This window comes from Telopea speciosissima, chromosome 3, assembly GCF_018873765.1.
Source record: "Telopea speciosissima isolate NSW1024214 ecotype Mountain lineage chromosome 3, Tspe_v1, whole genome shotgun sequence".
NCBI classification, from domain to species: domain Eukaryota; kingdom Viridiplantae; phylum Streptophyta; class Magnoliopsida; order Proteales; family Proteaceae; genus Telopea; species Telopea speciosissima.
The window spans coordinates 19,789,012-19,814,076 of record NC_057918.1 but is presented as its reverse complement, the minus strand read 5'-3'; the positions used below and the strand labels follow the sequence as shown (position 1 = coordinate 19,814,076).

General features: G+C 38.3%; 2 protein-coding genes across 3 annotated transcripts; one reads left to right on the top strand and one right to left on the bottom strand.

Moving 5' to 3' along the window:
• The first annotated feature begins 1,126 nt into the window (after positions 1-1,126).
• Positions 1,127-9,366, top strand: LOC122655673 (purine permease 1-like). Of its 2 annotated transcripts, XM_043849939.1 has the most exons (3): positions 1,127-1,921; positions 2,937-3,310; positions 9,326-9,366. In XM_043849939.1, the coding sequence occupies exons 1-2, from the start codon at positions 1,157-1,159 to the stop codon at positions 3,270-3,272; spliced, it is 1,101 nt and encodes a 366-aa protein (XP_043705874.1). In that variant the 5' UTR covers positions 1,127-1,156; the 3' UTR covers positions 3,273-3,310; positions 9,326-9,366. The 2 variants fall into 2 exon arrangements, with proteins under 2 accessions (XP_043705874.1, XP_043705873.1); XM_043849938.1 differs by lacking the exon at positions 9,326-9,366 and having other exon boundaries at positions 2,937-3,383.
• On the bottom strand, positions 7,174-21,465 carry LOC122655674 (GDP-mannose transporter GONST5-like). Its single transcript, XM_043849940.1, has 5 exons — positions 21,100-21,465; positions 16,495-16,744; positions 9,847-10,054; positions 7,562-7,793; positions 7,174-7,464 (listed from the first exon to the last, which is right to left on the bottom strand). Exons 1-5 carry the CDS (start codon positions 21,208-21,210, stop codon positions 7,249-7,251), a joined length of 1,017 nt encoding a protein of 338 aa, XP_043705875.1. The 5' UTR covers positions 21,211-21,465; the 3' UTR covers positions 7,174-7,248.
• Positions 21,466-25,065: the final 3,600 nt, after the last annotated feature.

Below are 25,065 nucleotides of genomic sequence, written 5' to 3'. Positions count from 1 at the left end.
ACCCCACAATGATGAAGGTTAATGAAGTGGAATCTCCATCCCATCTAACACAAGGATTAGAAGGGTCGTAAATGGGTGGAGATTCCGTTTCATTGGTCTTATACCAAGCGAAGTGGCACCCCGCCACGTGGGTAGAGGGTTCAGGTTTCATTTTAGAATGATTCTTATACGAAGAACCATTATTGGTGACGTTTTGATTATTTACATGGTTTACCATATCAACAACCTTGTATAGATAATTATGTTAGAGTTTTTAGGGACAGCTTCAAGAAGCCTACTTCAATGGCTTATGCGGGTTAAAAAGGTGTGACATCCAAATTATTTGGGAATAAGTTGCTTCCATTGGTTTCAGGGTTTATCTAGTTTTATCTCTACAAACCTTCACGGCATTATGTAGAGATAGCTCCTTGCGTGTAGCTTTGAAACCATGTTGAAGGGTCTAACTCAAAACCTTAAGGCATTAAGTGGAGACAACTCCTCAAATATATAAAACACTCACTAAGGAAATTTTTATCTTATGCAGTTCTTGCACGGTGTAGTATTGCATCGTGCGGTAGCTGCCATGTGCACCATGTAGGGCCTGCTATGCCACATGGTCTCTGCTGCACCGCACGATGCAGTACTGCACCATGCAGTTACAGGAGAGAATAACGATTCCTCACTAAGGGCCAAACTTAATTGATGTGATACTATACCTCTATATAACTCCTAACATCTCAACAGATACCAAATAAGATAATTCTATTTCCCCCACAACAGATTCTTGGACGTTTCTTGGGGCTTATGTACTAGACTTGTGAATCATGTTGGTTGTCTGACTGAGAAGATTTATCTTGATTCTATAGCTTTCTCATTTTTCTTTTTTGGTTATGTTGTTCCTTTTCTTTTGCTTTCCCCGGCTTCTCTTGTAAAGGGCCCCTTGTTAGTTACGCTTTGTTGAATATATTGCTTATTCACCCAAAAAAAGATTGGTTTTTTTTTTTTTTTTTTTTTGATAAAGAAAGATAGTTGTATTAGACCTACCTTTCAATAACACATATATATATATATATAAAACCACTCATTCCACACAACATTATTATTACTTACCCTGTTTAATTTCTAGAAAGAAAGAGGGGATATGGAAGAAAATGATTCAGAGCAGGTTGGGCAATGCATGCATGTCCACCATAACAAAGAATCAAGCATGATGATGAGCAAAACCTTGAAGAGATCACTCCTTTTTCTAAATATCACTCTATTGATACTTGGTGAAGCAGGGGGTCCTCTGTTAATGAGGCTTTACTACCTTCATGGTGGAAAAAGAATTTGGTTATCAAGTTGGTTAGAAACAAGTGGTTGGCCGGCCATGTTAGTACCTATATTGATCTCATACTTGTATCGCCGCCGCCGCCGCCGCCGCCGCGGCGGCGGTAAAGGAGATGGAGATGATGGACATGTGAAGTTTTTCTTTATGAAATCAGGTCTATTTGCTGCTTGCAGCTTTCTAGGTCTCCTAACTGGTTTGGTTGATTACTTCTATGCTTATGGTATCTCACGTTTACCTGTTTCAACCTCAGCTCTTATATATTCAACTCAAATAGCCTTCACTTCTCTCTTCTCATTCATTTTGGTTAAGCAAAAGTTGACAGCTTATTCAATAAATTCTGTTGTTCTATTAATAATTGGAGCTGTAGTACTTGGAGTACATGCAGGAGGTGATCGTAGAGCTAATGAAACAAACAATCAATATTATTTGGGGTTTTTTATGATGGTTGCAGCTTCTTTATTATATGGTTTTGTGCTACCTTTGATTGAATTAACTTATAAGAGAGCCAAACAGACCATTACATACTCTTTAGTGATGGAGATGCAGATGGTTATGTCTATCTTTGCAACTGCTTTCTGCACCGTAGGGATGATACTCAACAATGACTTTAAGGTCTCTCTCTCTCTCTCATCTCTACATTTTTATTTTTAAGGGTAACTTCTGATATTATATGTGAAGCTTAATCTATACAGTCCAGGTATCACTGGATCTTTATCCCCTCCAGTTCCTTGCCTAGCCTAGTTCCTCAGGGACCTGGCTCCTGTGCATCCGGGCTGCATGTGCAGTGTCAGACTCAAGGTGGCGCACTTTGACCGCCTTACCCCTACCCAAGTGCCTTGCTTGAGCAGGGGTAAGGCGGTCAACGTGCAGCGCCTTGAGTCTGGCGCTGCACATGCAGTCCGGCTGCCCGGATGCACAGGATCTTTTTCGGTTCCCCAGTCCCTCTAATAAAGGAGGGACGCAATATCCACCCTAACCCTACCCGAACACTCTGTTCGGGTGGGGGGGTGCCAGTTCCCTGCCTGGCCCAGTTCCCAAGTCCCTCTAATAAAGGGGGTGCAATGACCATCCTACCCCTGCCCGAACACTCTATCCGAGTGGGGTCCACCCCTCTTTATTAAAGGGATTGAGGAACTGGGCTAGGCAGGGAACTGGAGGACATAATTTTCTGGTATCATAGTGTGCAACCCATAAAGTTCTTAGTGGTTACCACTCCACATGCATCTCACCTTCCATGGGGTCTAGGAACCACGTAACTCTGGTGCACGGGACTCACACTAAGAACTTTATGGGTTGCTACCCCACACTAAGAACTTTATGTACACAGGTATCACATGGGGTGCACCCCACATGATCTCACCCTCCATGGGGGTGTGGGTTCACTATCCATGGATAGTGAGATTTGTGTGGGGTGACATCATATCTTGTGCATCAGAGGTGGATCCCACATCCCATGGATGGTGAGATCCATTCGGATAGAGAACCTGGACTAAAAGAAAGGAAAAGAAAAAAATGGATTCATGCATGCCTTTCAAGAGAAAAAGTCTATCAGATAGATTTGTAGGTTATTCATATCAATGTCCTTTTTAACTAATTTGTGTTGTTTTCTACCTGATGGATTTTGTAGGTTATTCCAAGAGAAGCAAGAGAATTTGAGTTCAAGGAAGGAATTTATTTCACCATACTTGCATTTAATGCAATTGTTTGGCAATGCTTCTTCTTGGGAGCAGTAGGAGTAATCTTCTATGGCTCTTCATTACTTGCTGGAATTATAATTGCATCTCTACTTCCAGTGACAGAGCTCTTAGCTGTTGTATTGTACCATGAAAAGTTCAAAGTTGAGAAGGGGATTTCCCTTGCCTTGTGTCTTTGGGGTTTCACTTCTTACTTTTATGGTGAGCACAAACAAAGCAAGAAAAAAACTGTAGAATTAAGGGATGAGCCTTCTTCTGGTATGATATAGAAAGTCTACCAAAAACAATAATGTCTATATGTGCTTCAATACATTATTCTGTTTTAAAGAAAGTCTTGCATGATTATTTTGGTTCATTAATTTAGGTTCAGATATGATCCATGGTTTATGATTCAAGATTTTCAAATCCATTAAGATGTGCAATAAGTTGGAATTCCAACTCCAACACCAAGAGGGTATTTGATGGTTATATATTAAAAATACTATGGGAGGAAAATTACAAAATAATCCCTGTGTAGTGTGTACAATATAATTTAATTTAAGCAAGAGATCTCTACTTGATCGCGTGGTCTCTACACAAGCGTCTGGGCTAATGGAGGAGCACGCCTGGGTATCTACCCAAAGGACGACAGAGGTGTCATTTCATGGTGCCTTGTGAGAGAGCATAGAAAACACCACCAAGTAGAGATCTTTTTCCCAATTTAAACTTATCCCCTCCCACAAACAAATGGAGTTGTCTCTAAAATGATAAATAGAAGAAGCCACTAATACCCATATCATGAACAAAATGGAAAATGGGTTAGCGGCCGTGAGAGTGGAAGCAACATCATCACATCAAAGACACAAGGTTAAGTCATGGGAAAGTCAAATTTATGCTGACTTGAGGGTTCTCACTGCCACTCATTCTGGGTGATCGAATTTTTATCACCTCCAATTTGCTGCCCGCTCCAATTCCTCACATAGGAGCAAAAATGACCACCCTACCCCACCTTGGGCAGTGTGTTCGGGCAAGGGGGTAGGGTGGTCATTTCTGCTCCTATATATGTGAGGAATTGGAGGGGATTGGAGCAGGCAGTGACTTGGAGGTGATAACGATTCTTCGGTTTTGAAGGTGGTTTTTAGATTGCGTTTGATATGCATTCTTAGAATGCATTTTAGGTCGATTTCACTTTTTCATTCAGACGAAAAATTGATTAAAAATTTTTAGTGTATTAGATGAAGTGGGTGTAAGACAAGTGAACCATGACTCAGACATTTCTCACCTGATTGGGGAAACGTTACCGTATGACACGAAATGGGGCCTGAGATTATCAAGGCACAAAATTGGATTATTGGCTCATCTTTTTTATTGGAAAACATATTCACTCAAAGTATTGTTCTTTACATTATCATGTTCCATGCAACTTTTATCATGATTGCACTGCAACAATGGGTTACTCCACATAAAGTATGGCTTCGATTTCTCGACACATTGTGAACTTGGTAAACACTTTTATCTTTTTAGGATTGAGCTCGTCTATGGCCTAGGGTTGAGCAGTCATCGTATTGCGCTCAATTTTCAGGCCGTCATGTGCATTCCATGCTAATCCAATGGTTGGTAGACAATCTCAATTCAAAATTCAAAATTGCTACTCAAAATTAAAAAATGCCTAGCCGCCTAGTAGGTCGTCTACCAACCATTGGATCGGCATGGAATCCACATGGCGGTCTGTGAGTTGAGCGCAGCATGATTTCCTCTCAAGCCCAGGCCGTAGACGATCTCAACCCATCCTTTTATAGGACTTTTTCTCTATCTTGTTGTTTTCTCTTTTTTTTTTAAAAAAACCCACCAACTTTTTCTCCTCCTCGACCTTGTTAGGCAAGATTTTACATTACTTTCTATCTCTTTTTTCATTTAGCTCAACTTGCAATGAATAAAGACGCTTTTAAACCCTAAACAAAAAAAGGCATCACTAGAACAGAGATAGGGCATGAGGCAAGATGGGTAAGGGTTAGCTTATTCCCAGATGAACCAGCTCGTCCATCGAAGCTTTACAAGCAAGGGAAGGTAGGTAGGCCCGACCCCCATACATAGTTTGATCGTTCCTTACTATCCACATTATAGAAAACCCACTAGACCCCCTCCCCCAGCTGAAGCCTGCAAGTGTGATAGGACCCAAATACCTTATGTGTTCAAAGTTCTTAATGGCCTCCAAGGCTTTGGCTGACATCTTATGTGTCAAGATGGAGAGACTCAATGGTTCATCCATTATGTCTTCCCCTCAACTCTGGTCTGATGACCCATTACTCCATCATTGCCATGGGGCCTGATGAGTATCTAAAGTCAGTGAAGTTGATGATTTGGTGAGAAAGGCTTCATTGTCTCCTGGACAAGAAGATATGGTTATTGACAAGGCTTGACTGAAGATGCTTGATGGACTACTAAAGTTGATGTGTCTTTTTTTTCCCTACTTGGATAACTGTAATATTCTTTGATTACTTATTTACTTATATTGGTCTGATGTGATGGATGATACTGTACTATTTTTGGCTTTTAATGAACACTCCACTTGGATGATATTCAATTTGTAGGTTTTTTTTCACCACTTGCTTCTTATTCTATCATTATAATACTTATATTCAATACTATGATTACGTTTAACAGATTCTTGGGAGAGTTTATATTTTATTTCATTCTATACATTTTAATCAAAACAGTTTTTGACTATGGATGTATTGTAGTAGAATGGCAAGTATTGATATATTGTTTTTTCATATGGACTAATCAATTAGATGAATATTAATATAGAAAAAAAAAAATTCTTCCCCACCATCCCTTTTTTTTTTTTAGGATGAAAAGACGTATTGATCAACCTATGCAACCTTATGAAACAACGTAGATTCTTTGAAGATAGAAGATACATTAGAGTAGATGAATAGATAGCGATGTTTATAAGTGTAGTTGGATACAAGTTTGCCAATAGATATACTTAATAGAGAGATTCCAACACTCGAGGGAATTATAAGCCTCTACTTTAGGAAAATTTTGATGGCTTTCCTAAAGCTGGACAAAGAAATAATCAAGGTCCATTCATTCAACAAAATCTCAACCGAGATACTGACAACCTCGCGTACATGCCATATTTCAAGGTAGCATAGCAGATATTTTACTTTGATTTTTTAGAGTCTATAAGAGTGTCTAACTCATTAGGATTCTTGTATATATTAGGATTGTGTTAGTGCTATTAATAGTACACATACTGGTGTCCATGTACCTAGTTCAAAAGAAATCTCATACAGAGGACGAAAATAGTATCAACCCAAATCATGATCTGTTCATGTTCATTTGACATGAAATTCACATTTGTATATTTAAGATGATTGAGAACTGTGAATGATAGTTAGGTCTTTGTCAAGGTACTAATGAGCCCAAACTCGAAATTTCTCATCCACCCTAAGTATATGAAGAAAACATATAAACAATAAAAAAAAAATTCTTAAATCTTTTTTTCTCCTCCTTGTGTTTTCTGATTGCTTTTTCATAATCATATGGTAGGAACTACATAATACATACAACGTACCAGAATATACCTGAATTTTTATCACTATATAAAGAGAACAGTATGAGAACAGTATCATTTGCAAGAATAGCATTATCGAATGCCAGATCGCAAACTTATAAAGCAATGCCATGGGGTTCAAACATAGGTCCAATTCTTGAATCAAATCTGGGAATTGGATTCACTAGCCAAACTACGGGAAAAAAAAATTGCAAATCAACCATGAGTCAGATCACACACAAGACAATCACAACTATTATAATATTTGACTTCAGAGTACAGATTGCCAAATAGCTGAGATAAAGATCTAACAGTCTCTTAACCATTCTAGGCAAATACAAAAATATGCTAGAAGAATACCCACAAATAAAAGTTTCAAAAACCTTGACTGGGTCTTACCGTTCAACCATCCAAAATCAATGGCTAAGATTCTCATCCCCCAGTTTTGATAAATACCAAGAGTCTGAAGATTCTGAATTTACCATTGGAGTTGCATGGCAGGTTTCTCGATGTATCATGATAATAGTCTCCGAAACTCTGAATGTGCAGCTTTATCGACCAGAATTCCAAAGCTGACATATGCTTTGGGTAAATGAAAGGCACTACACTATCAACTGATCTATGCAAGCTTACGTGACAAAAAAATGTCGCTTTTTTCCCCTCTCAACCTTCTACCAACTAGCAGCATTGCCTCAAATGCCTCTAAATTAAACTTTATCTAATTTATCATTTACAAGAGGAATCATCTCCATCTGATTCCGAGTCCGGGGTGTTCTTGGTGTTCCTGGAGTTTGTTGGGAAAGCTTGTGCCTCACATACCCATAGAATGTGCAACCAATGAGTGTCACTGCACACCCCACAGCATTCAGAGCTGGGATTGGATTATGAAATACCAACCAAGAAACTATAACAGCAACTGCAACCTGTAAATCCATAAAAATAGGGAATCGTAAATGATCATAAATGAGCAGATAGACAAGAAAGCCTGACGGATCTCTGATCCATCCTGTTTTACCTCACCTTGAGATTCCCAGCAACATTGAAAGTGACAGCATTTGTAGATTGAATTACATAGAAGATCGAAAAGTTCAAACAGAAGGCCAATACTCCTGAGCTAAAAATTATGACAAGCGATGAGCCAACAGACTCGTGCGTATAAAACCAATTCATGACCCCAGAACCTTCAAGTAGTATGGCGGGTACTGCCAAGATCATAGTTGCAAAAGGCGCCATATAGTACACTGTGTTGATGCTGAATGAAGCAGAACAAAAGACTTAACATCAGGCCATAAGTTAAACAAAAAATAATAGTAATAATTCAAGAGCATTCAAGAATCTAAGTCAGAGCAAAATCTGATGACTTAACATATATATCATGATAGGTTTTGAAAGCCACATTGCAACACATGTATAGACCAAGCTGAATCAAGAACATATCTCTCCATCCCCTACTAATGAAAACAGATGACTCAAATTACCTACCATGCATGCGAATGTATTTATATGTATTGCACTACTTAATTTTTGGCATCAGTCTAAAGAGGCTGCAGCAAAAAAATTTAACTAAAGCAGAAGTCAACAAAAATAGGAAGTTAACAACCATGACCAGAACAACTGAGTGTTTTGGACCAGAGTTTCATTCTCAATGATCCATTTCTCCACATTTATCATTCACTTAGCACTTTGTTAAAGAGTTGAACCCTGACCACTCGCCCGATCCTCGACACTACATGCCACAATCAGAAACAGGAATTTTGAAACGGGTTAACAGCATTTGTTTCTTAAAAGACCCCTTGATACCCAAAACCATTGTGTATGCAAATACAAGTAATACAACTAGGAGACTGAATATTTGGTGCTGTAATCAATATATAAATCCACACTCTAAGCTGAAATCAACTTTTCTGCTGGACCAATATATGAACGCTGTGAAAAGTCAAAACTCTACAACCAATTCAATTAAATGTCCAACATTGCAATGGAACATTAACCATATAATTCCCAATACTTTAGCAGAGGACAAAAGCCTAGCCATCAGGACCAGTTTTAATCAGGCCAAGTCAGACTATTAAACTATTACACTATTGTATGGAGGATCATTTTGACACAGTAAAGAAGACTGCATCGACCCACTAAACCATTCCACAACTTTGCTAGAACTCCTTGCTTTTATCTCCAACCATATGCCAATGGCACTGTAGGGGACAAAGCAGGCGTCCAACTAGCGGATAGGGAGCCCAAATCAATCCAGTTTTCATAAACCACAGGTAAGATCCCTAGTAAATAGATTCTTTGAACTTCTGCAGTCTACTAGTATCATCCCCAGCAGAAGCAATCTAACTGTAAGATAAACATGATTTATGACTTCTATAAATGGTTCCAACAATACTTGTTACATGTACAATAAATTGAAAGATAGGATACACCCAAAAAAAATTAAAAAATTGAAAGATAGGCAACATAACCAAAACAAGGTAAACTACACATGCTTATCGACGAAGGATGAAAATACACCCTACATTAAGACAATTTAAAGGGTAAAAAAAATAAACACGTGTCAGAGAGTACCTCATTATAGAAAATGAGATTACTTATTTGTAAATGGCCATACATGCAGTAGTTAACTTTTGTGGAACTAGTGTACATCATAAATGTGGCAATAAACACCATAAACACTAGAGGACAGGCCTTGGTGCAACGGTAAGGTTGCTCCATTGCAACCAAGTAGTGGTCACGGGTTTGACTCTGGAAACAGCCTCTCTGCGAAAGCAGGGGTAAGGCTGCGTATATTATGACCCTCCCAGACCCCACAGTGGCGGAAGCCTCTTGCACTGGGTATGCCTTTTTTTTTTATATGGCAAGCTTTTAATCATGATTAACCAAATACTCAACAAAATCCAACTAAGCCATGCTTTAAATTAAAAATAAATAAAACCCTTCAACTAAGCCCTTTCCCAACTAAATAGGGTTGGCTGGCTACACAGATCCTACTTCATCATTCAACTACTTTTAAAACCATTTTTGTTGTCAAATCAATCAAGATAAACCAAATACTGCTAAAAAATTCAATTGCAGAAGTAATCAAATATAACAATGCAAGGTGAATTGTTATTTAACTTCAACCAACATTCACCTGTTAGCAATGAAGAAAGATTCGGTTAAAGAAATACTAGTGTTATGTATGTGATAATGAAAAAATGAAACACAAAAATCTATAGACCTGATACAAGCACGCAGACAGGTTAGGAAGAATGGAAATGGCCCAAAAATAAAAAGATAAAAGACAACAAGAACAAACCGAGTACCTGTCAAACTTGTATCCATGAAGTAGAGACTCTGCAAGTATAGTCTTTGTGGATGTAGCAAGACAACCAAATAATGCAGCACAAAATCCAAATATGTTGAAACTAAGCTCAGTAACAGAAGTGAGAAGGATTCCTCCAACAATGGGTACCAAAGAAGCCCAAATTCGCGAGTCAAAGTGTTTCCTCCAAACTAGCCACTGCAGAACAACTGTATTCAAAGCATAATCAGAATTTTATTTTATTTATGGGAGGGTGGGGGAGGAAATCTAATTGACACCAGGACTGGTGTTGTTTATCTCAGCACCAAACAGAATTTCTTTCCAATTAGCAAAGAAGGGGTTGGCTCCATGTTAATAAGAAAGCAAAGTGATTAAAAAGAGCGTGTAAGGTTATGTTAACTCCTCGCACCAATCTCACCGGGCAAATTTCAGCTGGAAACAAGAAGGCAAAGTGATTAAAAAGAGCGTGTAAGGTTTGACAAAAGTGCAGTTTCATATTAGTGGTATGTATGATCATTATTGTCACTTTGGACTTACTTTTGGGGCATTTCCTTTAATTGTTTTGAGATTGAATCCCGACCAGTGAGATGGGTATGGAATAACCTATCACATGAACCAACCTTTGTTTTTCACTCGGCTATTTGGTTCCTGCCCATGATTTGAAATTTCGGCAAATTTGCCGAAATATCGGTTTTCGACAGAAACGCATAGACGCAATACAAGGAAGTATACATTTCGGCGAAGCAATAAAATTGCCTTATATAAAGTCAAGATTTCAGCACAATTGTGAAATTTTTACATTTCGAAACTTTGCCTATTTCGCCCACCAACTCCAGAGATACTACAAAACCCGGATCTTATTTGCCAAAATCCTTCATTTCTAACTGCTGAATAAAGGCTTGGTGGCCGACTTTGGAGCATCTAGTTTAAGATTTGGGAGGATTTGAGCAATGTTTGATTAATTTCCCCAAATTTTGAATTTGAAGGTAAATCTGTTGAGCACATCTTGCATTGCGATGTTGTTGTCATTGTTGTCAACACAGTCAGCCAGGAAGTTCAGTTCAGCAGTGGGTTTGCATTGGTATTCTTGATGGTCAACACACTCATTCAGTTGAGATGAGATGCAGGCATATGGATGGTCAATCTGAAGACAAGCAGAGTTTGCACAGCTGGAAGTCTATGGAAGATGACAGTTGGTAGTTATTAGTTGGAGGCTACAGTGAGCAGTTAACTTCTGGGTTGACATTGACATTACTGGACGGCCGGCTACAGTTGGTTTCATGGTAAGATGTCTTCAAAGTTGAGTTGGCAGTTGAGGAGTTCTGAGTACCTCTGAGATACATGGTCCAAGGTTTGAAAACTCGGCTCTCGGAGCCATCTCGGCCCAGCCCAAAACCGAGTTGAGTTGAGATCTTGCCGAGATCTCGGCGAGTTTTTGTAAATTTTTTTTTTCTTTTGGGTCTGAAAGTTGGTATTTAGCCTATTTTAGGCCATTTAAACACAATGACACTATCAGATTTTGCAAAAACAAAGTCCAAATAGGAGTTTCAGTTAGTGGGAAAGCAGGACAGACACAGGACAAACAGACTTGTTTATGCCTAATATCATTTAAGTAAATGCTTCATTTACTTAAGATATTATTCATAAATAAGCAAATACCCCCCTATTTGAATCCAATAAAAAGTTAAAAAATAAAATTCCAAAAGGAAAAAAAGTCAACCCCCTAGTTCAAGAACAAAAACTGGATTTTCAACGGTAGGTGCAATTTTCAACTTTCTAACGCTGGGATTTTTCTCAAATAAAAAAATTCCATAAATCTTAATATGGTAAAACATTGCTAAAAATCAAAAGTGCGGGAAAATATTCATTTGTTTTGATGTCCAAGATTGCTAAAATCTGATTTATATTGAAGGAGTTATGTACCGGTCAAACTTAATTCGGTGCACGCGAATGCTGTCAAAATCGCTCTGAATGAAAATAGTTTTTTGGACATCAAAACAAATGAATATTTTACCGCACTTTTGGTTTTTAGCAATGTTTTACCATAATAAGATTTATGGAATTTTTAGATTTGAGAAAAACCCAAGATTAGAAAGTTGAAAATTGCAATGATCGCTAAAATCCAGCTTTTGTTCTTGAACCGGGAGTTGACTTTTTTCCTTTTGGAATTTGATTTTTAACTATTTTTATTGGATTCAAATAGGGGGGTATTTGCTTATTTATGAATAATATCTTAAGTAAATGAATTTAAATGATATTAGGCATAAATAAGTGTCTGTCTTGTCTATCTTGGTTCCTGGCATAGATAGGCGTCTGTGTACCAAGAATTTCCAGCAAGATCTCGAGATCTGGCACTCATATAAAGGACCTAGATGTGCATTTTCCTATGTCAAACCTCCGAGATCTCGGCGAGATATTGTACTTTTGTGACTCGACCCCCATCTCGTCTTGGATTTTCGAAATATCGAGAAACTCGGCGAGATCTCGCGAGTTCTTGAACTATGACATGGTCTAGGTGCAGAGACAGTAGGCATGGTTATGGGATGATGGAAAAGGTTGAGGGTATAGACGTATAGTGCAGTAACTTGTAGTTGCACTTTGCATGAGCATTACCTTCAGGAGAGTTCTGAGCAGACGATATGGAAGCAGACAGTATCGCTGCAGTGGCACTGTGAGAGAGACGTCTCGATTGGCATAGCCAGTGAGTTGGTTGATAATCACGATTGAGCTGGTACTGTTAGCAAGGCATCATGTACAATTGTTAGTGTCAGTGAGATGGATGGCTTACTTGGCATAGTTGGCAGTTGGCAGTAAGACAGGTTCAGTTAGCATCATCACGAATTAGAAGTTGAAAGATGCGTTGGAATGATGAGAATGCATGTTCAAGTCCTAGTGTGCATGAGGCAATGTTGCCAAAGGTGAGAAAGTATTGCGAAGATGAACGATAAAGTTATGTAAGGAAAACTGCATGCTTATATTTTAGCAGTAACTTCACATATTGTTTGAGTTGCCTTCTAGTTGGAATTTGGAGAAACATGAAAAATGAAGATCACTGAGTTAGCTTTTTGGCAAAATTTGAATAAGTTCAACCCAATATTGGAGTCGAAAGATATGGCATGATCTTCAGGCATGGCGTGTAAACTACAGGTAGCAATGTTTGAGCATCTGTCAGGTTCAAGCCCCCTTTTTTGGGAATTGTGCACTGGATTTGGGCTGTCAATGTCTTCATGAAAAATGTAGCCGTTTGAGGCTGTTGTACATAGGAAAAAGAATGGAGTCAATCGGAGTTCAGACGAGGAAGATATGACCACTTCCGTCGAAGGATGCACATTCTGCCCAGTTTTGACATTGACGGTCTTCCGTGAGTCATATGGCAGACCATAGTTATCACGGCATCTAGGCAACCCAAGGCGTTGGAGAGGGTCCAAGGCACCTAGACGTCGCCTTGACAACTATGCGACTGACATTCGTGAGTAAATAATGATTATCCATGATGTGCTTCCATCATAGGCAGTAGCTAATGCGTTTGAAGTACATATACCATGGACTTCCATTGGTTTAGGACGGATGTCCATCCCTAGAGAGATCCGTGGTAGTGGTTTCAACACGTGACATTTCAATTCATCCGACTTTGGGCCGATTTTTGAGCATGTTCCAGGCAGAATTTGAAGGCGGCTAATTCTGTGAAAGTTGTAGAGTTTTAGTCTACTTTCAGATGCAAAAAGAATCATCCCAATCGGGTAGAGGGAGTTATGCCATCTGGACTGAGCAAAGGTCACCCTACTGGATGCAACCGGTCTGAACCAAGCAGTTGGACAATGCACGGGATTAGGGCTATTGAGAGCCTATTTAAGGAAGTTTTGGGGACTTTTAGATATTCCAGCACGAAAAAGAGAGAAGAAACTCAAGGGAGAGAAGAGAAAGAGAAGACAACGCCTCCAAGAAGACCTTTGAAGATCACCTCCAAGCCGGTAATTGTTTTACTCCATTGAAAGGATTCTTCAAGTGCATCAAGCTCCATCAAAGGTCTTTGGATTGAAAGAAGAGGTTGAGAATAAAAAAAAAAAACAAACCTAAGGTTTGTATGAAGAGAAGGATTAGGAAGGAAGAAGATATTGTCGGTGATTAGAGACGTCTGATCTACAACATCTCCAAAGGTTATCCAGCAATATAGGTAACCCTTTTGACAAATCCCCAACTATTGTATTTGATTGTAGGCTAGGTGTTTGGGAAATTGACTGAGTCATTAGTTGGTTTGTATTGGGACGGATTTGTATTTGATTGATCTTGTAATCAAGGCAAATCATGCAAGTCCATTTGATATTTGTAATCGGGGTGTCCAGTGGGGGCTGGAAAGAGAGGGGTTATAGCTACCTAAAGCCAGGTGTTGCAGCACCTTCATAGTTGTGGCTGTGTAAATTGGGGTTGTAGCCCTAGCCTTTGTGGTATCAAGGGTTGAAGCAGGAGTGGGTGCTCCTGGATCATTGTAGTGATCAAAATCATAGTTGAGTATTGAGCAAAATGCAAAGCCCCATTTTGGGCATTGCTCTGTAGATGTAGGCATACTGCCGAACCACGTTACATCTGGTGTTATGTTATGGATATATAGGAGTGCCTTTTCTACAGGATGAGTGTGCACACCAGGTAGACCTTGCCATAGGGTTGTGTGTGCCTATGGTTGAGAGGCAAGGTGTCACATGACTGATTGTGTGATTGGTAAAAAGGCCAGCACCAACCAATCAGTATATATCAGAAGTGATTGTATGTGCCAAGTGCTTGAGATCCAAAAATATCAACGAGTGAGTTGAGAAACAAAAGAGTTGGGTCAAGTTTTTGAAGGTCACTGATTCAACACCCCCCCCCTCTCAGTGACTCATTGGGACCAACAAAATCCCCAAATATTTTTCTTCAAATTTCTTAGGTTAAGAGGCTAAAATTACATGATTATTAATAGTCATGCAAAAGTACACGACTGCCTTATGAAAGGTAATATCAAAAGGAGGTTGGACAAGAAGATTAAGGATGAGTTCAATGAGGCAATGCTGGAGAAACAATCTGCCACATAGGAGGAATATGATAATGATGAGTCTCTCTACCTGGTTTTGTCAGCAGTTATGTAACACAAGGCCAGGTACATTTCAGACACCACAGCTTTTTCAACCCTAAGTTCCTAACCTGGCTTTGGAGATAATGAGGGAGACATCAACTAGTCTGTATCCACTCGCATACCAATGTTGTGTACATCAAATGGTGATGGAGTTGCTAGTGATGATAATGGGAGTGATCCACTTGCAGCTTGGGGTGATATCCAGGAGGAAGGGGGAGAGGAAAAGGAACATCATGAGCGGATCGATAAGCCCATCCAATTCACAAGGGAGTCTCCGTTTGACCATGCCACACAAGATGCCAACCACGGTGCATGTGCCCTCATAGAATTACTCAAGAGGTCAGTGTCGTCAATTTAGACCAGATGAGAATGTAGACGTTAAGAGCTTGTCTAACACTCTTGAAGGCCTGAGTCTTGAGGTTAGTGAATTCTGATTTCTGAATATGGTGGGTAAGGGCAATGGCATGCACCCTCCATTGCCCAAGATAGCTTCAGTTATGATTATAGAAGATATGATGGGTACGGTGGATATGGCCAGTATAGTGGTGATTCTTCATTCTTCACTAAGTCTGAGGGCCAATCACAAAGTGGTTCATTTTTTGTGGAGAGCATCTTCCCATACCCGGCCCCCCAACCATCCATATATGCCCACAACACCAAGCAGTTACGATGGGTTTACATATGAACCTTCATAGCCCAATGATATATACCTTAAGGTGGGTTATCTTGCATATGTTGATGATCTCACCTATAGGGTTGTTGTGAAGGACTTCGAGAGATTCTTCAAGCAAAGGATGACATGGTTGTCATATGTCACTGAGTCCAAGCAATGCTTCTGTCAGCCCCAAGGGCAGCCTAGTGATTTTGACCCTCCCTGGAATAGTATTTGGTATTGAGTCTATTGACATAGACCTAGAGTTGTAAACTTGTATTATTGAATGTCAAAGTTGGCAAATTGTACTTATTAAGTGTCTATGATGACACTTTTTGACAATGGATTTTGAATTTATTATGTATTGATTGAAATGTTAAATGGCTTCACACTTTGATAATTGTGGAATCCTTACTAATTATATGGTATTATGGTTCCTCATTCCTACTGCTTATTTCAATTGTATTAATTAAATGTTGTGGTTTTTAGGCTTAAATTATGTGTAGAATAGGTTATAAAGGCAAAGGATAGAGTAAGTTACAATACACATTAAAACATGGTGTATAAAATATTAATCTTGCTTAAATACGCACTCCCTGAAGTTTCAGTGCAAAATTCCAATGTTTAGGCCTTGAAATGGCTATTTCTCTCAGTTGCAGAAAAATGGGGCAAATTTCGCCCCCATTTCACCGAAACAGTTTGGTTTCAACAGGGGCAAAATGGCCTGTTTCACAGACACCAACCATGGTGTCATCTAGACAAAACCTTTTCTTTTTTACCTTTTGGGTAAGATATAGTCAGAAATGGTTGACCCATTAATAGTAAGTTAATAACACTAAGAGAAAGCTACACTAAGATTAACAGTGATACAAATAGAATCTCATACTGACCTGTTGTTGCAGGAGTGAATGATTTTATAGTCTGCATAAAAGAAACTGGAATATATCGTAAGCTCACATTCCCCAGTACAATGTTGATACAGAACACAAATGACATAGGGAATATCGTTCTCCAACGGTCCTCAGGATTAACCTCTATCAATGGCTTAAGCTTCAGTACCTTGATTACCAAGTATGCTCCAACAGCTGAGCAGATAAAGTGAATGCAGGACACTGACAGAGGATACTTAAAATCCAAATTCTGTATAAAAAATGCATCAGGTTCTGCATATGCTAAAATTATAAACATGTTCACGTAAATTAAAAACAAAAAGTTGAGGATCAAAGATGCAAGTAAAGAGAAGTGATATAATATGCATGTCAGGTGGAGGAATAAAGTATCTTTAGAAATGAGAAATTAATAAAATAAAAAATAAGGAAATCAATAAAAAAAAAAAAAAAAAAAAAAAAAAAAGGGGGCAAAGTATAGAGAAAAGAATTCCCTTCAGTTTTGTTAGTCCTATCTATAATAGATTAATAGGATATCATGATAAGTTAAGTGATCAACCGTTCTTTCTTTTTCCCAATGAACTAGCTTATCATATCCAGATTTTTTTGGTTCTACTGAACTTGTCCAGGTTGAATAACTGCAATTTTAAACTCTTATGACAAAAAATTTCTCATTCAACTTTGGTATTTGTAGCCACCTGGCATTTCATAGAGATCTTCGTCAATGATTGAGTAATTTCTCACTTGATCTCAGCTTCAAAACATTAAACAAAAAATCTCAATATTCCCTGACAAAGATGCTTTTTAGAGTTGAAAAAAAAAAAAAAACTGATGCAAGATGATATCAAACCTCACAGGTAATGGTCTAACTGTACGATAGAATCAGACATGCTTGGACTTTAGAAATAAAATAATTCCAAGCACCCCCAGCATTGCCAAGCAATTTAAGATCAATATGAAGAAAACCCAATAGCCAATAAAATCCTATATCCTTGAGGTCAATGTCAAACTTTCCAAATACATAAATTTAATTACAACTTCAGGTATTGTTTCTCAATATGGATCCAGACTCCTAAGTTCTCAGTCTTCTCTTGGTTCTCCTCTCTTCTTACTTCTTTACTCTTTTCCTCATTAATCTCTAATCACCTCCGTTATTCTTCTCATTATTTTTTTCAATTTGAATGGATTTTTTTTTTTTTTTTTGTCAAAAGTAAAAAATGATTTATTAGAAGAAAGAATAGATAGTAATTAGTAATACAATGTCAAACAAGGAAATCGTGACTGACATTGTTCCAGAACAGAAGAAAACAGCAAAACAGAAGCTGGAAATAGAGTAGATGACTTCCCCCCAAAGAAGTCTAACGACTCTTGCTTGACCAAGTAATCAATCCCAAACTTGACATCCAAGTGAATTAGCAATTCAGCAGGGTTATAAGACTTTGAAGGAATCTAATCCATCCACTTAACAACCCATTAGTGCAGTCTCCTTTACAATAATCTGATAAAAATCCTTTGAAATGGCAAATTCAAAATCGGACTTAAGAGACAACTATTCAGCTCTACTGAATCTCCCTCTCCTATTGGGCCTGAAGAAGCTACTAAAATTGATCCACCCCAAGATCTGAAACCCCCACGAGTGACCCCAAATTCCCCAAGAACCAACCAGCAAAAGTTCAAATGAACCCTTCCCGATAGGGGAGCCTGACACGTGGGACTTACATCATTCATCACAGCAGTAGAATGTGAGTGATTCCAGTATATAATCCCTCTATATGAATAATTCTGGAATGCCTCTCACACTTTTGGATATCAGCGTGTGCTACTCAGTCCACCTCACTTCACCCTCACCACTAGCCATAAAATTTTCGAGGGAAAGATCATTTAAAAGCAACTTGACTCTACTAAAGAGTGAAGTGAAACAAGAAATATGTAGAAACAATAAGAAGACAGTTCCCTCAGAGGATTCAAGTTCAGGGGATTAGTTAGAAGACTTCCCTCCAGGTGTAAGAACTACTAAGCATTGGGCTCATACATCATCCGTTGCTTCAGATAATCAGTCCTAAAACAGTCTAGAATTTCTTTACTCCCCTCAGGCACCAAAAGAACATAAAGGATGAATTGAATTTCTTTTCCAACCTTCAATTTCTAAAAGGTCTAATTTCTGATTTTCTTGTTCTGCTTTCTTAGTGACTGGAACCCAATCGCCTCAGTCAGAACCCGTTTCCTGCACCTTCTTCCTTTTCTCTCTAAATTGGCCCAATGACAATCCCTCTCACCAGTGAAGCTATCCAATACATCCTAATCACACCCATTGATTGACCTCAGGCACCAAAAGAACATAAAGGATGAATTGAATTTCTTTGCCAACCTTCAATTTCTAAAAGGTCTAATTTCTGATTTTCTTGCTCTGCTTTCTTAGTGACTGGAACCCAATCGCCTCAGTCAGAACCCGTTTCCTGCACCTTTTTCCTTTTCTCTCTAAATTGGCCCAATGACAATCCCTCTCACCAGTGAAGCTATCCAGTACATCCTAATCACACTCATTGATTGACCTTTCCCCTCATCCCTTCAAGTTTATAACAAATCTACAAACATTTCATCAATTTCTCTTGTGAAACCCCAAATGAATACCCGCCTATCAAGCATTAATAACCCTTAACCATTACCACTGCCCCTTAATATATATATTCTCAACAACCTAGGCCTCCTCCGATGTCAATGATCCCAACAGGGGGGCTTACAAGTACAACTAGTCAAGATTAAAAGGAATTAAGAATAAAGGTAATTGACAGAATTAAAGATGTAGACAGTTTTGAATTTTTAGAAGTCCCTATTATCGGGATATTCTAATATCAAACTAAAACTTTTCATGGATAATCCTCCATTGAGCATGAGAAGGGTTATGGATTCCACCAAGAGAACTTAAGAGTGTGCCAAGGTTTTTTCTATATGGAGTAGCCTGAAGAGTTTGTACAAGATATTCAAAGTCCATCAGCATCAATCTTCTTCATGCTTGATACTGGCATAGCAGCACACTTCCACTTTACATGATTGGACCTGTTTCTCCAAGCCAGGGTGTAGCATATATTGTGGTCTCTTTTGATCAGATTGAACTTTTCAACTTGAGTAACACAGCTTAACTTTTTGCATGTGAAAACTATAGGCTAGCAGCCAGCATTCAGCTCCATGAACATAATAGACTAATAGTGACGTATAATCTAAATCGATATTTACCAAAATAGATCCAATCAACCAACAAATTGAGCCTAGTAAGGGAAGGAACAAATCATAGAGCTGGCTCAAGCAGATTTAGATGGAACCAATCAAGAAAGAGAAAAGGAAAAACATAAAGAAAGCAAATGCATAACTTCCATGAGCATACATGCCAAATCAATCCAAGCTCGGTGGCATATTTTGTGAATAGTTATTAGTTATTAAAAAATTATATTTACAAATTTTTTGAAAATGCTTTTACGTCCAATCATTGATCAAAATTCTTTGTATAAGATGTTTCAATGGACTAGGGTGGTGACGGTAATGATTTCCATGCCCATATGTCTGTCATGTGATATTGTTAAGTGGAGGAACTAAAACATAATGAAACCGTTTCTTTAGTGAATTAAATGCTATTTCTGCTTAAAATTGTCTTAATGTATAATTATCTTTATTTGACAAAAATAGGGATAGCTGAGTAGGATCACCCACTAAGATTCCACCACTTGCAAGTTGAGTGGTATAGTTTCCTATACAAGAAGCTCTCTCTCAGTTAGGGTTTTAAATCCTAGTGAGTGAAGAGTTGCATTTCTTGTGCAAGAGTTGTTTGAAGGGTTGCTATTCAGCCTGTGCACACTAGCTTAATCAAGTAGTGTATTCCTTTGGAGAATTTGCGATAGTGGAATCTCAGGTAACCCTAAGTCCGTCTTGTAATAGTTTGAATCCCCTAATGTTGCATAAGGTCAGATCCATTGATTGAAAATTCTAATTGGGCACCCTAATAACCTACAAGACAGTGATCAGTTCACTAAGGTTCTTAAAGCAATACTATACTGTAGTTGCAAATTCTAAAGGTAATAAAATCCAGACACAGATGAATCAGAAATGAGGAACAGCAAAGCTTTATGATATATTGCTGAGGCAGAAGCACCTAGGATCAATTTCAGAGGTCAAGAACCACAATATGTAATTTGGTAAGCTATCAAATTAAGTTCATTTCTTCATTCTCAACAAAAACAAATTGAATTTTCTACCCAAAAAAAGTCAATTGAACTATTCAAATTCTGGACAACGACCACAACAAGAGGGGCAAATCTGGAAAAGTAGAAGTAAACAATGCCGAAATCTTCTTTGAGGCCTGTTACTGCCCGTAATCTACATCTACTCAAAAATCATAAGCACAGAAAATTATCGAAAAAACAACAGAAGAGGAGAAATGCTGATCCAGGATTTTCCAACTGATAAAACCATCTGAAAAAAAATTCAAATTCAGCCATCAGGTTAAAAATTAAAACCTACCCAATAAGATAAAAAATAAAAAATAAAAAAAAAGTATCCATCTAAGAGAAATATAGAAAGTTTCCGACTCTACAATCCCAGAATCTAGACACATACCTGAAAGATCCATTTGTTCATGACAATCACTGTAACATTAAAGCCCCACCACTGAAGAATGGCGAGAAGAGCCCGAAACACGCTCCACTGACACAACAGAATCTCCTCCATAGATCTCCAAAAAGACAAACAAAATTGAAAAAGAAAAAAACAAATAGAAATGACAGAATAAACAAAACTACAAAGATCAAAAACTCAAAGAGGTGAAGAGGAAGGACGGAAGCCACATGAATGCAGCTCGGAATGACTATAAAAATTGAAGTTAAAGGCAATGGAGAAGAAAAGAAACAATTAAAAAGACTCTGAAAGAGTAAATAAAGGTTTCAGAGGAGTAATTAAAACCCTAATTTAGATTTGAGAGGGAATGAAGAGAAAGACAAAGAAGAGGAAAACGACTTTGGCTTTCTCCCTATCAAATCAAACGAACATAGAAAATGATTGAATGTCAGAGCTTCGGTTTAGTAAACATGTAAGGTAGGTTGCTCACCTGAACCGTCAAACAACTCGTGTTCTTTGAATTCTTTCCAATTTTATAGGTATCGCTTTTATGTTTCTAATTCCCCGTCCAATTGGTTTACGGGTGGAGTTTGATTTGGTTACTTTTGAAGTAGGGGTGTAATCGGGTCGGGCTAATCCCTTCATTTTTTTGTATTATTATTTTAAAAATCTCAGCTCAATTCTAGAAAAATATCACCTCAATTTATTTATCCGTTAATTTTCTCAATTCCTTCTAATAGAGGGAGGTGGATCCCATCTGAGTAGTGTATTCGGGCAGGGTTAAAGTGATCATTTCTGCCCCTCTATTAAAGGGAATTGAGAAAATTGATGAGCGCAAATTGAGGGGATAAAGATCCATCAACTCTAAGTCGGGCTGCCTAAGTCACTTAAAATGACATCAGAAGTATGATCACATTAACGAAATGAATGCCAAATCTAAACAAGGCTTAAACAATGAACAACATGTTACTCTGTGGCCACACGGATCTTATCTATTCCCTATCCCATCTCTACCCATCTACAAGATGATATCTCTTTTTGTCATTTTTCCAAGAATAGGATCATTACCACAAAAACCCCACAGTCAAGTTCAGATCTGCTACCCACATGGGAACGGGTGGAGATAGATCTAAACCCTCCATGGGGTGTGGGACCCATCTCTAGGGTATGGGACCCACACTCCATGGAGGGGTCAGATCTGTCCCCAACCGTCCCCATATGGGTAGCTGATCTGGATTCACTACAGCCCGCATTATCTCTAATCCTTCCCCTACTCTACCCAATCCTCATTCCACTCCTCATTCAAATAAGATTTGTCCTTACCAAAAAAAGGAGATTTAGGAAACATCATGGTCTATTAAAATCCATCCCAAATTCAAAATCTTTTGTTGGAAAATCTTTCTTAAGGGACTTCCTACTGGATCTGATATCTCTAAATTCATTAATACCCATGATTTGTGTATTTTCTGTAATAGTACAACAGAAACTCCATGGCATCTTTTCATTTCCTGTAATCTTTCTAAACATATTTGGCAGACTGGACCTTTAGGATTTCGGTCTGAATTCCTTCAAGCAGAATTCATTCTTCATTTGTGCCAATCCCTCCTCTCTGATCCACCTTGGCCTTCCTTCGATGTCAAATTGTTTTTATCCATATTTGCTATAACGACCTACTGTCATTGTTTTTAACATTGACGTGTGCATTAATAAAAGAAAACCCATGCATAATTGAGACCAACCCTACCAAAGAACGAAACATATCAGCCACCATCATTTATGTTGAAACGATAGTGGTATATACCTATAACTATATGGCTATATGGCCATATGTAGGTAGAAAGACCTACGATCACCTCCCCCAAGAGAGGGGGCAAGGGGTTTCCTTTGGTTTTGATAATTGCCACTTAGATAAAGATTTAAGACCCCTCAATGTCTTCCCCTATTTAGGGGAGAAATTGAGCTACAATGGATAGACAATATTCAAACAAAGGATGAGATAAGTGTCAAGCTATGGTGTGAAAAAGTATTAAGACACCCCCAGTCCGTTCGACCGGGGTCGGTCTTCCTACACCATATGCATTCTTACAAAATTTATTCACATGTATTTACAAGGTTGAAGGATATGTGCAATTTGTCAGATGTTCAAAGATTCCATTTTTGAGGTTATGATTGGCTAATAGAATTATGGACAAAAAAAACTTACCTGTACGAACTACAAATGCCAAATTATGGAAAGTTAAAAATAATTTGTGCAGTAGTTTTCTATCCTGGAGTGAGACTTGAGCTAGGGCTGGGTCAAGCCTGACCAGTTAATGGGACTCAATGTTGGACTGGGGTTTTTAAAGGCCTGACCGAACCCGATTATTGTAGTCCTAGTGAAGCCTATGCTAGCGCTCTCTGTGTTAATATCTCTCCTTCACAAAACAAAGGGCAGAGATATGTTTTCACAAGGAGAGAAAAGAGATAGACAAATGGGAACAGTGGCATAGGCCACACTCCCAGACACAGTTCTTTTCCCTAAAAATTTTTAAAACATGATCAACCTCAGCCTTGTCTTTGCTTGTTTTTTGAGGACAATAGAAATCACTTACTAAGGTATCTGACCTTGTAAACAAGAAATTACTTAACAATGATGAATTCGATTCTCATTTACTTCTTAAGTAATTTTTATTTTTTTTTTCAATTTTTGAGGTTTTGATCATGCCTCGAGGTTTATGCCTTCAAAATTGAAAACCAAACTAAAATTTGGAATCGTACAAGCACATTGAGTTGATGCAAATGTCGGTGTACCTATATGAATGCTTGCATGGCATGAATTACAATGGTAACTATTATGACCATTTTTTACCAAAAAAAAACCTATTATGACCATTGGAAATCCAACAAATAAATTTTTTTACCGTTGGAGTTCAATGGAAGTCCGCTTACCTTTAGCAATCGTCTGCTTAGTGTTTTTGTTCAAATCCAAAGTATTTTCTTTCTAATACCATGTGCCAATTTAGAGAGGATTATTAGACATTCAGAATAACAAGCTTACAACCCTGATTATACCATCCCACATTATTGTTCCTTCTACGCACAGTTGTGAGGGCATAATTGGGCTGATTTGGGCAAGGCTTAGACATGCCTATGGCTAGGGGTGCAAGTTTGGCCCTGTCGGCCCAAACCCGTCCTGACTAGCCCTGAGCCCGAACAAGGTTCTGTAGAGCCCGGCCCAACCCGACCCTGTTGCAGCCCTACCTTTGGCCATTATGGCCATAAAAAAATTGACATCTTCCCTGATTTGTAAATGTTAACCACCACATTATTTATAGACCCTATTGATTGTTGGTACATTCCTCAAGTTCACTTTACCATTTAAGTATTCAAGGTTACCTTTGATTAATATTGTAAATCATTAAATCATTCCTAAACAATTGTCCACTTGAAGAAAAATTTCATTTTAATAGGTTGTAAGTAATATACTAACTTCCCACTTTTGTTGAAATATTTTCCTAGGTAGCCCCTTCATCTATGACAAGGAATTAATGCGTTAAATGCTTGTTGTAGACTAACATTTTGGAATAGTTAAATGCATAATGAGGACAGTTCTTAATAGAAAGAGTGAGTACAAGGTACAACTTCAAAAAGTGCGAGGAAGAGAAACAAAATTGATGAGCTTTCACTGAGGATTTAACCTCCTTGTAGTATAACAACTTGCATCAGGTTAATAGAAGAGAAGAAAACTTGGCTTAAAACATTCGAACAAGACGCATGAGTGTATTGTAGCTCCATGATACAAAGTGGGAATCCATAGATACAGGAAGCAAATGGAAATAGCTCTTCATGATACAAAGTGGGAATCCTCAGTAGCTTGCATGGTTTCCAGAAATAACAGATTGTTGGATAATATTTTCCAAATACGTCCATTACACTTACCTTATTATTGGGGTGTATACATATATTTACTTTTGTTGTAGATTTTATTAT